The following is a 14,431-nucleotide window of genomic DNA, read 5'->3' as shown; positions in this document are numbered from 1 at the left end:
CAAGTTATCTTTCAACTGTTTTAGGTGATTCTTCTCAATTGAAAACCTTAGTGCTACATGCGCACATGCAGAAAAATTCAAGAGGAGTCTTAAAATCTGGGCTTCTAAAAATGTGTGCATTAACTTTGAAAAATTAGTGCAATAAAGAGGCAATTTAATTACGTAATGACTGGTTGATTTGAAAATAAGTGGGAACTAATTTTGAAATGACTTGGAAAATATATCTGACAAATTGAAAAAATCAAAATATTTACTTTTCCAAAATAAAAATACATTGGAGCAACAGAGTGAACAGTACAAAAAGAAAATGAATATTTTAGTTCCTGACAAAATGTACACTATTCACAGACATGTTGGTATCATTACGATAATAGCTTGACAATAAGCAAGAAAAAAATGGACAACAAAATGGTACAGCTCTTCAGCTATTAACCCTGAAAAAAACATTATAAAAGTAGAAAACTCTCAGGAAATGGAAAATACATAACGAACAATATGAATAAAAAGAACTAAGAAAAATATTGTTGCTAAATCAGGAAATTACTTTGGCGATCAAAATTTAAACTTTAAAAGTAAATTTATTTGTTTATAAATTCAAACTTTAAACTTTTAACTACTATCTAATAGTTTAGGATTGTTCACGGCATATCTGCATTTAGATGTTCCAGATATGAAGAAGAAGCCGCACAAGATACCAAGTACGAGTATAATAAAATGCTGAGAGCGTCACAAAATTAGGACACAAACTATTTCAACAGTACATACTTTACACATGTGCCAAATACAACAAAGCTCACTATTTCACAAAGTTTTGATTTTTTATTGTAGCTTCGATATCTTTAGGAGGAACAGGCACCGTGAAAAACGAAATCCTCCATTAAAAATAACCAATGATGATTCTTGATTTATATAACTTTTTGAGAACATACAACGAAAGAGATATGGTACCTAAGTCAAGTGGTTAAAACGTTTTAAATCAAAGAGTATAAACAGTGAGATTTAATTTAATGAACACAATTTTCAAAAGGAAATGAAAGAGGAATACTACAAAAAGCTTTGGATAATTGGAAAGATTGATGATAAAGGGGAGTGTGGATCTAATTCTTTTTCTTCTAAAATTGATGACACCTGTAAGGAAAGCTCTTTCACATCTCACAATTACCTCAAGATAAAGTACAGCTGGCGTCTGGATATGAAGGGTAAAAACAATTTTCTAAATGAGTTAATGAATAAAAATGTGCTTTCATTGAATATTCTGACTAACTGATAAAGTGGGGAAAAGCAAAAGGTATATCGACGGTGAAACTGCAGACGCGCATATCTCGGTTAGCAACTTGGCAGATTTCTTGTCATACTTTATTTCCTACATGAAAAATTGCCGAATGTTAAAACTTGAAAGGACAGATTTTCTTTCACTGTGTGTAAAATATTCTGTGAAAATTTCAAGTAATGGTATGGGTTCAATTTCCTGGAAAAATTAAATAGGAGCAGAGATTTTAAGATGCACTAATCGAAATACACGTTTTTGCAGTCCCAACAATGAGGATTTGATAAGAAGATTTTTCATATTATTCATTTTTTCTGGTAAAATTTGTATTGCTTCTGAATATCTGAAAAATACTTGGAGCGTAAAAAGATGTTCCTATTTTTATCTGAGACTGTCAACTAAAGCTTAAAATGGCTGGACAGTATTTTTTGAAAAATCTAGATCAGACATTGTTTTGAGGATAGAATGAAGATAAAAGTTAAATGGAAGTTCAAAAATTTGAGACCAATAATGAACTTTGCATCTGCTCCCTTATATTAATAGCTACAGAGAGCATTCCAGTATTGCGAATCCTTACATAGCTGGTGCAGTATTAAACTTATTTTCTGTTATATCCTGAATTTAGTCTGTACTAACAACTGTGTCACAGAAATACTTGTGGTGAATGAAAAACACATTCTTTAAAACTTGAAGTATTTCCGTGTCTAATGATTTCAATTACCATCAAACTTTCTTCCATTTACAACAGGCTCAATGCAAAGTTTTTTGGGGGTCTGTTCTCAACAAGAAGACAAAGCTTTTGTTGTTAAAACAACATCAAATTCTGAGAATAACGCACCTGAAAATGAAATTGGAAGTGCTGTAGAGGCTTATTCATTCATCAACACTATCACTTAAACCGAGGAGTTTATTATACATGGTATTTTTGCGCTCAATTCAGGTGCTTCAACCTTAAAATTGATACTGAACCTTGAGACCAGTACCTGACTTTTCAGTACCCTCTTTTTATACCTTACCCTCTTAATAACCCTTGTGAAACTTGAAACATATTAAAAATTGGACCAAGTTTGAGAAATATCAAAATTTTGCAATGTAATGCCAAAAAAGACCTGTGGCCGAAGGAGATACAATCAGAATGAAGACTCTAGAGTTGACTACTCACAGATAAAATTGCACAGGAATCTCAAATTAACCCTGAAAAGCACAATTAGCATAGTTTCTGGGATTCATTGTTAAATTTACTGCGCCCAGGGACACTTATTTCTTAGTCTTCCACAATCAGGTTTGCCCAGAAAGAGATGTGTAATAACCTAAACGAACGTTCTGGGAAACTGCTATAAATGTCTCTCATGTAAGATTTCAATCTACTACATGTTTTCTTCTAATTTGATTAAAAAATCAAAACCAAATGCTTTAGAATGATTGAATGACATGCATGAGAGGTTTATGACAGTTCCCAAGATCTTCTTTATATTTAGGTTAGGTTAGCTTTGACAGCCACTGAGAAAAAAGTGACCATGGACTCATTTATGAAACAGCATACATCAGACTTTGTAAACTGTGAATTTGTAGAGTACTTTAGATATTTATATTGTTTCACAATACGATAACTGTGCAATTTTACTGATAAGCAATGAGTGCAATCAAAATTAATGAAGGCTTTTAAAAAAAATGAGATTTGAAGGATAAAGTTATCATTAACAATTGAAAAATATAACTACTCTTGTTCGAAGAGCAATTATACATATTATACTAATAAATTACAGTAAATTAACCCTGGCAAATAATCTGAAATAAGATTGATTCAAGGCTGAGGTGGAGAACAAGTGCAGAGAAGAGCTTCTTCGTTTGCAGATCACCGCAAAGGTTCAAAATCAATTGCCAAGCTTTTCGATTTCATCAACATCTTCTGAATCTAACTTCATTATTTTCTTGCCTGGGGAACAGTAAAAATAAAAAATACAATGAGAAAACAATTCTGATATGGGCACGAGCAATAACTTTGCATGGCCTCATTTTGTTAAAACTTTGAGAGCTGTTTCAGAAATGACTATGGGTACTGTCCCTGGCCTCCGTACAAGTAAAAATGCAAAAACAGATGGGTAGGTTCTTTTTTAAAAGGCCTGACTTAGACAGATCCATACTATTTATTGAAATTCAATTTTTCACTTTCATTTGTTTAAGACCTGGCCAAATGAGGTTTTTAGGCCTCGAATGAAATCGAATATAAAAGGAATAATTTGGAGGTGAAATCGAATTAGATATTTCCACTTATTTATGATCACAACCACCTCTTTTTTATTCAACTCAAAGGAAAATTGGTTTATTCATTTTTTTCCCATTAATATCTCATTAATAAAATTATTGAACTGCCCCTGTGCCCCACAAATCTCTGGTCCTGCACTGCTATCCTCGCGCGTCATACACTTTTGGGGATCCGTCCACAGACCTACGTTGGCCAAGACTCAAGTTCCTCTGCAAGGTTTTTCAGTCAGGACCCTCTTGGGGGTTGTTAAAATTAAAAAGCCGAATCAAAATTAATAGAATCAAATAAAAATAGAAACCAAAACCAATCAAACAGAGGCAAAATAGAAATTAATCCAAAATGGAAAGGAAAAAGACCTATGTTAATTAAGAATCCAAATCTTTCTAGATAAACTATAGAAAAAAAGTGAGATAGCATGCAGACAAGAGGATCGCATTAAGCAAAAAGGGACCGGCGCAATTACAGTGTTTTAAAAATCATTCAACTTCTTCTTTTCTTTTAAATACACTTAATATATGTTCAGAATTGAAAAGTGCACAATTACTTTCCTTAAAAATTAAAAAATTTTTGGTAGGAAGCAAAAACTAGTTGCTATTTTGGGGGATTTTTTAGATAATTATGAAGAAGCGACATTTTAAAAACACTCTGTAAACCCCCTGGTTCCTTTATGCCAAATGCTGTCCAAGTATGAGTGATGATTGTGTTTAAAATATCAGTAAAAAGATGATTATACTAGCAACTGCTTTTTTAACTCTCTTAGAACGTTAGCTAATTGGCTACTCTCAATCTCAGAAAGGCCTCGATAAAATTTTCATTATGGGAATTGTACAACCGATTGCAGATGCGATACAATTATCATTGAAGTTGTAGTTGTTAATTTGACTGGCAAAATTATTAATATCTTACGCAAATGCTGGAAATTGAGTATTTAAGATGCTCTAACATTAGCCCAGCTCTAATTCGTTTTAAGGTCAATTGCTTCCTCATTCATATCTACACTCAGAGTATGATGACAGAAAAATGCTTCAGTAAGTATTCAGAAGTCATGCAGTTCATTCTTCCTGAAGTGTAATAGAGATCAAGACCACAAAAAATACTGAAACTTACCAAAATGCTGTTCAATCTGTTTTAGAACAGCAAAACTTTCGGATCCATCGACTAAGTTGATTGCAATACCAGCTTTACCAAATCTACCTGTCCTGCCAATTCTGTGAAGGTATGTGTCACAATCTGCTTGACGCTTCATGTCAACTGGTAGATCAAAGTTAACTACAATTGTGACTTGTTCAATATCGATACCTGAAGAGAGAGCGATGAAAGAATGATTAAAATTTTATATAATGCATGATTGACCAACAGCATAACAATGTAGAAACGAACTTGAAAAAAAAGCATTGAGAACAAATTCGATGCAGAGGTACAGGAAGTTTGAAAAACATGAGGCAATTACTGTTTTACTGAAGTCATAACTTAATCTTTAATCTTATCCTCACAATCTGATGATTCTGAGATCAGACATTTGCCGTAGCCCTGGTTCAGAGCACTCCTTAGACACAAAAAACATGGCAAAATTCATCCGGCATAACTAAACTTGGCTTCCACCTAGGACTGCTTTTAGTATTGGTTAATAAGCGCTTGTACCAATGTGGTTCTTTGCTACAATTCCATGACAGTTTTTCTCCACCACCAGGCTTTGAAACAGAGACCTATTGACCTAGAGTCAGAAAAGCTAACCACTAGGCCAACCATGCTGACCAATATACAGATTAATAAAGAAAAACATTGCAAGAATAAAACAGGACCTTTTGTAATGCAGCATTGTCTTCTGGCTATCTTAGAAATTTTTCTTTTGTTTTTTTCCTGTTGTGGTTTTTTATTGAAACATTCTTAACGCAATTAATCGTTTGGAGGAAATAGACAAAGGTTTCTCTAGTAAGTATGCAAATCAGTAATATAAATATGAAAGAAAGTTCAGAGATATAAGTTGGAGGAAAAGGAGATTACCTCTAGCTAAAACATTAGTGGTGATGAGGACTTTATCTTTCCCTTCTCTAAATCTGTCGAGGACTGCTATCCTTTGTTCTACTGTCAGCTCACCAGACAACATGGCAACAGCATGACCATCTTTCTTCATCTTCTCAGCAAGCCACATGGAAGTTTGTCGTGTCTGCAGACATATGCATAAAACAAAGAAAAGAAAAAGAAACAATTAAAAAACATAAAAAAAGAGATCGCTGAATATGATCTACAACTTACAGGGAGAAAAAACTTCGCTACAATTTAAATCCCTCACAAAAGGGTTCCAATAATTTCTTCATTTTCTAAGTTACCTGACTTTTCTCAGACCCCAAAATTTCTGAATTTTTTTACTTTCCCAGGTCTTTGTCTAATCATCAGACTCTTTTATTTAAAGTGTTTTTCTTTAGGTTGCGTTGACTTTTGCTAAAATTAGAACAAAATTTCCACTTCAAGAGATTCAAACTGTGGGAAAAAGCACTTGAAAGATGTTTTCGCTTTCTTGGATGGCACAAGCTGAAGTTGCTAAGCTAGGGTGCTTTTCACGAAACTACCTGACTTCCTCTGAATTTTTTAGGTCGCCATAAATTTCCTGACTTTCCATGTTTTCGAGACTGCCAGAAACCCTTTACGAAAAAATAGAAATTACTTGAGAAGCGGTGCTTTATCGTTCACTTCGAAAAAAAGATTTCAAGCACCTAATTTGTCAACCCACTCTTTCTTAACCTGACGAATCTCTCACTATAAGACAATCTTAGTTTGATGATAGGTTTACAAAAAATTTATTGTCAAACAAGAGGACCATTTTCTTGTCGATATTGGGATCTCAAAATTTTCCAAAAATTCATGATAGTTGCAAGGATCAAAATTTGCAATAGCATTGATGCCACTGTCTTGCAAGCTGGCAGTAACTAGCCTTGAATAGCGATTAAAGTTTCCTGAGAAAATAATTGGTAAGTCGTTTCTTCAAAATTTGAATTACTGCTTTGTATACGTGCACTTATGTTTTTTCTTCAGTCGAGTAGCCAAGAATTCAGGATGATTGGTTGAATTATTGCTTTAATCTCTAGCCTTGAGTGACAGCGGAATAATGGATGGGCTACATGCATAATTCTCTACTCATTCTTAGTAAACGGAAAGAATACAATACGGTTAGTGCAAGTTAATTTATTTATGATGACCCGTTGAGGGTTGATTGTGTTAAAAAATCCATAATATTTTGGAAAAGAGAATATAAAATTTTGGTTGAGAATTGAGGCTAAAACAGCCTTGCAGAATCCCTTTTTTCTTTCTGAAACAATATGATAAAAAAAGATTCTCACCCTACAAAATATCATTGCTTGACCAATTGTGATAACACCGTAGATATTGGAAATGGCTTGATACTTTTCTTCCTTATCCTTGCATTGAACATAGTACTGCTTGATGTTGTCTAAACTTTCTTCCTCCCGTTTTAACCTAATAATGACTGGATTTGATACTATAGCTTCTGCAAATTCCATAACTTCTTCATCGTAAGTTGCTGAAAAGAACATGATCTGCAAATTTGGATTGGTGAGACCTCTGCAAACAGAAAAGAGTAATTAAGAACCGAGAAATAATAATTTGAAAAAAAAAAAGACACAAACATGCAGACATTTGGAGAAGTTCAAAGAACACTGTATAAAACAGTTTTTTTATTCGCTCTTTCTTTTGGCAAAAGGACGATTTAAAATTCTGAAAAGAATTCATCATTTCTAAAAATCATGAGCAAAATTTCATTCCAAGGTTGCGAAATGTACTTAGACATTGTTTTTGGTGCACAAAAATGATCTTGCCATTACAGTTCAAAATGTTGCTGAGTTGTTGCTGCAATCTGTCAGAAAAATAGTAAAATTTTCCATGCAAATGTTTTCAACAGCTTTGAATAAAAATACAAATTAAGAGCATTGATTTGACAACATATAAATGGAGTTACATTTTTTTGACTGGGAAACGTCAAATTTAACTGTACAATTTCAAGGCTCCTTGAGAGCATTTTAATGAAAAGTAGGTACCAATCAGATTTGTGGGAGAAAATTCTGTGACACATGAAATGGATTTCTTGATAATTTGAAAGTGGGACTATTTCTTAATACTTTCAAAGCAGGACTATTTCTTAATCTTTGAAAGCAGGACTATTTTTTAACACTTTGTAGGTAAGTATCTAGAAGAAATTCAAAATAAAAGTTTAAAAAAAAAAAAAAAAACATGAAATGGAAAAAATCTAACCGGAATCATTTCAACAGCAATTCACAGTGCCTACTTTCTTCTTACGTTTTATTATTTCAACAAAAAACTACACAATATATTGCCTCAAAACTGTCTATGAATAGCTCTAGATACACGGAATGTACACACAAAATTTCAAGACCGCATGAAGCTTAGTTTTCTGTTGAAAAAATACAAAATGAGCAACAATTAGGCAACATCCAACGTAGTTAGACTGATTTCAGGTTTAGTTGTCCGAATAATCCTTCTGAGAGGCTCTATGATTAAGAACATCATTCTAAAATTTGTGGAAAAATTGCTTTTAGGTACTGATGCTATTATTGAGGAGTAAATTCTTGCCACTAAAAGAAAAAAAAATTGGTTCCAAAATTCTCAACAGTACTTTATGAGAACTTACTTGCGGATTCTGTAACTTTGGTCTTGGTGCCCCTGAGTAGCAATCATGACATCTGCTTCATCCAGAATAAATACGGTGATTTGGGCGAGGTTGAAAAATCTAAACTTGAGAGCCCAGTCCACCACTTTACCAGGAGTGCCGATGATAATGTGTTCCGTAATTTTTTCTCCTCGATTAACTATGAAGTAAAAAAAGAGGGTATATATTATTCACTGAAAGAATGAAAAATATTTTGATAGAATGATGTTTCACATGCGAAAATTGAATTAAATTTCTTTCCACCAAAAAAAGGTGACATTGTGCTCAATTTATCTTGCATTTGACGAGGATATATCACCTTTCAAAAAATCTTTTTCAAGCACACAAGTGAAATCTTCAGGGGTCCTATTTCGATCAGTTCTATCACTTTCCTTGATTAAATCTTGCTTCACCTTAATACACTGCCAAACTTTGGCTCCGGTGATGGGCAGATTGTCCTCGGTAAAAACGCTTCACTAAAATTTTATTTCATTCCCACAAATGTACTAACATCAGCATACAAGAGATCCAAACAGCAAAAAATACACAGAAGTTTGTGAGTTATGAATTCATGTTCATCAGTTTATGTTACCGGCTTAGTCTAAGGCATGTATCGGTCACATCGTTTGGATTTCCAGGCTGATAGCCGCTTCTGAAGAAGTCTTCCTTTAAAAGAATTTGTCTTGGAACCATTCAAAATCATACATGAGGACGTACGGAGATCTGTGGCACGTCATGTCCATTGTCTACGTGATAGTGTTATTGTTATATGCAACTTTTTCTGTTATTTTACAAGAAACAGTTTGCATTTTGCCTGCAAAACTGCAAGCTAAAAAAAATGTTTCTTTCAAAATTTCCAATAGCATGGCAGTGAAAGTACGAAGGTGAACCTAACCTTTTTTTCTGCCTGTGTTCTTGACATCAAAGACAATACCACAAAGTCCACTTGCAGAGTGAATAAAAAAATAGTAGTTAAAAAAAATGAATTACCTTCTTCTCCTCTGACAGCAAATCTAATTTTAATGTCTGGATCATAGGAGGCCATTCGAGCAGCAACTTCACCTGTTTGGATGGCCAATTCATAGGTTGGAGATAAACACAACACCTAAAACAAGCAATTATTGTGAATGTAGAGTGAGAAATTTTAAGATTAGACTCATCCTAATTGGAGAAACCATATTTTTGGGGGGAGAACTTGGGTTCTACGAAATTGATACTTGGCAGGATTTCTGAACTCCATATCAACGGTGAAAGTCAAAAAACGCGTACCTCAGAATGCTATGTTTTTAGTCTCTGCTCTTGTTTTTTATTTTTATAGAGAAAAACTAACCAGAGTTACTGATGAACTTTTTTTTATAAATCTTTCACTCATTCTGAAAAAACCGGATCGAGGCATATTGACTTATTTACCTTATGCAACATAAACAATCAGAGATTTTTAATCAAGAGAATTGAGATACACATTTTTCACATTTAGCCATTGATAAAATGCTCCGTGCACTTAGTTTTTCTTTGTGAGTTAAAGTTAATCTTCAGAAGTACAAAGAAAGGCCAACTGCCACCTGGTTCCTTTCTAGGACCTAATACTGCTGTCTGAAATTCTACATGACATTAGGTTTCGAATCTCAAGTAATTGACAGCAATTGAAAATACAAGGTATTTTTTCCACAACGAAAAAAGGAGATAAAAAATAAAAAAATAAATGAATTGGACACCGAGGAATCGCAGAAATTATTACCTGCGGGTAATCCTTGGTTGTATCCACACGACTGAGCATAGCAAGAACAAAGGCAGCCGTTTTACCAGTTCCTGATTGAGATTGGGCAATCATATTCTGTGGCCTAGATACGACCAAAACAACACCAAAGTTACATAATTAGTTAGTGATAAGATTTTGTATAATCTGTATTGCAAAAATAATTTAAAAAAATTTAATTTAAAATTGTTAATAAACAGAGAAGCGCATCTTGCCTGCTATTTTTGTGACTTTTGTGACTTGCCTGCTACTTTTGTGACTACTTTTGCTACTTATGAATAAGTGAATTTGCTGGATATCAATATAGGGATTGTCAAATGTTTGCAGGAATTATAGGTCTTTCGTTAAAATTTTTGGCAAAAACATTCTCACAGAGTCTACAAATATGATAAAAAGCATTAAAAACTCTCTTTTTTCTTGATAAGGGAGAGATTAAGATTAAGATTAACTTATCAAGTTAGATGCAATATGCGCTCTTTTAAAACTTGTTTTTTCTCTTCAAGTATTATTGACTGGATGTTCTTAAAAGGAAATTATTCAAAGTGAAACTTACGGATCAGCTAGAAGAGTAGGTAAAGCTGTTTCTTGAATTTTAGAGGGTGCATAGAATCCCATGGCGTAGACTCCTTTCAATAGCGCAGGTTTCCTGAAATGAAAACAATTACTTAAGCTGAATCACACTTGAAAGGATAATTATCACATTGCAACCTAATGTTTCCTGATGAATACTTGTCCATAACAGGCAATCAGCCAGGATCCAATGCAGTCTGGTACATTTATCCTACGACAGCAATTTCCTTCACACACAATTATTGGACATTTGAAAGAAAATTTAGCATCAATAACAAGCTGAATGCCGAAAGCTTGAAAACTGAGCTAATAGGTGCATCAAGGCCACCCTGCTGCACAACAAGCCGAGTGCTTTCAGCCCTAAAGTGGTTTGTATAATATTCCAAAGGGATCGACTTTTATTTTAATGATTTTTTAAGGTCATTTCCATGTGTTTGAACTTTGTTGATTAATATTGATAGGCTGACAATTTTTTCTGTGACCAGCAATATTATAAAATAAAATATACTACTTAAAAGCTACTTGAGAGCATTAGAGGCTCATTTTAATGTGCATTGATAGTTCTTCGGGCAATATGAAATTCCCTTTCTCTGACGCCATTTTTTTCTTCTCCCTCTGGTAAAATCGACCACTTATTGCTGCTGGAATTCATTTGGCTATTACCAATTGATAAATTTTGCCATCAATATGCTTCAGCAGATATGGTATCATCTAGTTTTTCTTTCTTTCTTTGTTTAATTTCAACACCACGAATGGTTGAAAGATTCCTAACTGTGCTACATATATTTATGATCTGCTCCTCAACAGTGTGGATGGAAATTTTGCTTAATTAGCATCAACTTCTTCATGGAGGGACCTGGATAGGTTTTGAAAAGCTTCAAAATGAAAAATTTCTTGAGTAAAATTCCTATTTTGGGATGGGAAAAATTTGCCCACTTGTGAATCTTGAAAATGGGAGAAACATACAAAGTTTAAGGATGATGCCTGCAAGAGAAAATTTGAGAATGTTAAGCACTTTTAGTATAGGTTCATAAAAAAAAGACTCACAAATTCATAGCCTCAAAGGTTTTGACGTGATACAGCGGTGAAGATGGATCTTTCCGTTGAACTTCAATGTCATTTTTATTTTCGATAAGCCCTTTTCTGACAATTTTCTGTAACAGGGCCTTCTCTGCAACTGATATTTCTTCATCGTCTTCCTCTTTCTTTGGGCCTCCTATTAGAGAAAAAAATAAAAGGAACGGAATAGTTAGAAGAGAAAGTTTCTATTCATTGGGGCTTCTAGGGTGCTAGTTCTTTCATATAATAGAGAGATGAATCTAAAAGAAAAACAAATCTAAAATAAGATGTACACTATTTTTAACCATGGCCAGCAAAACCAAATTTTCAAAGAATATTTCTTTAAAAATCAGAAGCCACAAGCCGTACTTTTGTATTCTTTGAAAAAAATATTACAGTAGATTCGGCCTAATTTTAGGACCTCATACAGTCCTTCGTAGATAGATCTACCCATGAAGTCAATCAAACATCTCAAGAGGCATAATTCTGCACGTATTAACATCAAAAGAAATATGACTTAATGAGGACTGCTCGTGACGCAATCACTCATGGACATCCAAAGCATGCCAGAATATTGAGAGATGGAGAAAAAATACCTCTTCCTTGAGCAAAAAAATAGTGTTCTTTGTATGCCAATGAGAAAGTATTTAGAAAAAACTGAAAGAGAAAATAAAATCATTGAGCAATCCATGAACTAACTAGGGAGATTGAAAATTAGTGAAGGTTTTGTGCATAAACCAAAGACATTGAATCAAGTAGACCGTGTGTCCAACTCAGTTCCGTACAGGTGAAACATAAGAAGCTTCTTGGAACTCCATGATGGGCAGGCGGAGAGGACGAGAGAGCGCGTGTCTCAAGCATTCAAAGACACTGCAGAGAAGCAATGGAGAATTCATTAGCACTCTCGGTTTTTCGCAAAAAACTCGTTTTGAGTCCACTTTCAGACAAGATTTATAAGGACTAAAGTTGCAGAGCATAAAATTATGCGACCAAATTGCATAAATTCACTTTTCCGAACTACCACTAACCGAGAAAAAAGCCTCTGAATCTGACAAAAATTCACGTAGGTCGCTACTGCGCATGCACAGACGTGTCCGATTGGGCTAATTGAATTCACTGATGCAAGGTCAGCACTCAACATTCATCGGTTGGTGCGCCATGCAAATTTTTCAAATTTAAAACGCCTCTCATAACACAGGATGCACTGTCTACATGATTCAATGTTTTACGCAATTTCCCACTTCCAATTATAAGCTTGTTCTGTTTATTCCAATAATTTACTTCTAATTTAAAATTCAAAAAGGATAATGAATGGGTAAAGAAAAAAATTTACCCTCTGCACCTCCATTCTCTACTTGCTCTCCAGGTTTTCTGAGGCCCAGTTGCTCCACCTGTAGCAAAAAAGAAAATTAAAATAAAAATATAATTTCAATATTTGATTGAAAAGTGATAAAACCATTTGTTCACAAGCTTAGCTAGAAAATTCTACTGGTATGAAGTTGAATAGGTTTGAAATATTATTTTGTATAAATTTATGTTGAGAACAAAGTTTAGTGACTATATTCAAGTTCTAAAATTCTTATAATGAGTTTATTGCAACCAGTGACATTCTCCGGTTACGCCTGTAGAAACTCTTCCCCCAAGAGACCGTGACAGAGCGCCAGTAGGTCCCTCCAGAAGAAAGCAACCATACCAATCAGTCGAACTGAGTGACAGCTAACTGTTCAGGCCTAATTTCCTGATGGGTTGTAATCAAAGCAAAGCTAAAGGGTATACACATTACTCATATGCTGGAGTGATCATATATTATTCATACACACGAGATAACAGGCTAGAACTATCATCAGATGAGTTGGCAGTTGTTAACCCTCCACTGTCTTGCACAGTAGATTGCTTAATTTTTCTGTGCATGGCTGTGTTTTTACCCGCGGTCAATTCTTAACGGCTATTGAATGACTGCAGCACAGCTCCTTGCAAACTAAATGGAAACAACCACAGGACTGTCAAACGCGAGTTCTACGGCTACCTTTAGGTTATGTTCTTTGAAATCATTTCAGGAGACTTCAGCCTTTAAGATGACTGTCAGATTATCTTTCTAACACTAAATTTCCATGGACGAAACCTAGCAATATTTTAGGCATTCAGCAACCTCAGAAATAAGATCAGTGCGTCATCCCAGCAGGAGATCACTTGGAGATAACCAAAGTTCAAGGGGCCAAAAGGAGAGAATAATGAATGCTGGTTGAAGAGAAAGATTTACGCTTAGGAAGTGGGAAAATTCAAATGTAAGTGTAAAGTTCGGATCCGACTGATATTGTTTCTGGCTTTAGCAGATGCATGTGATACAGGTGTTCGGACGTTCAGGTTAGGGCTGTGGTAATGGGATCAATTTAGTTGAAAATTACGAACCTTAGAGGCAAGGGCGTCAGTTGAACTTGCCGCAGCACTCATAGTATTAGCTACAACACTAAAATAATACAATTTCGAGGTGTACAACAGCGAAAACTCGCATTCAAGCACTGTGTTATGAACTTTCGTGAAACTTGAAACTTTCCTGAAAATTTCCGGTGAGCGAATGACGGAAAGCAACAATCATCAAAGACGAAAAACATCAAGAAACGCGGTGCGGCTCCGCCATTTTTTAGTTTGGATTGTCGCCACAAGAGTGCTGTAGCGTAGATATTCAAAAGTTTACGCGCCAAACTTAACAAACTTAACCTGCGACTTTCGCCACCTTAAATCCTTTAATCGGAGGAATGAGAAGTTCCGTTTTACTTACTCACAGTGGTTACTGCATCGGGGTAACTTTGGGCTACCGAGGATGACTGGACC

The 14,431-nt window shown here is 34.7% G+C and overlaps 1 protein-coding gene across 1 annotated transcript; it reads right to left on the bottom strand.

The window, feature by feature from the left end:
* Nucleotides 1-232: 232 nt before the first annotated feature.
* On the bottom strand, nt 233-14,203 carry Dbp80 (putative ATP-dependent RNA helicase Dbp80). Its single transcript, XM_019060267.2, has 11 exons — nt 14,009-14,203; nt 12,933-12,990; nt 11,588-11,756; nt 10,524-10,616; nt 9,953-10,055; nt 9,205-9,319; nt 8,197-8,374; nt 6,872-7,112; nt 5,538-5,700; nt 4,641-4,832; nt 233-3,203 (listed from the first exon to the last, which is right to left on the bottom strand). The coding sequence occupies exons 1-11, from the start codon at nt 14,048-14,050 to the stop codon at nt 3,142-3,144; spliced, it is 1,416 nt and encodes a 471-aa protein (XP_018915812.2). The 5' UTR covers nt 14,051-14,203; the 3' UTR covers nt 233-3,141.
* Between the last annotated feature and the right edge of the window lie 228 nt (nt 14,204-14,431).

This window comes from Bemisia tabaci, chromosome 1 (genome assembly GCF_918797505.1).
Source record: "Bemisia tabaci chromosome 1, PGI_BMITA_v3".
Taxonomy (NCBI): Eukaryota; Metazoa; Arthropoda; class Insecta; order Hemiptera; family Aleyrodidae; genus Bemisia; species Bemisia tabaci.
The sequence above is the reverse complement of the archived record's forward strand: the minus strand, read 5'-3'. Positions and strand labels throughout refer to the sequence as shown.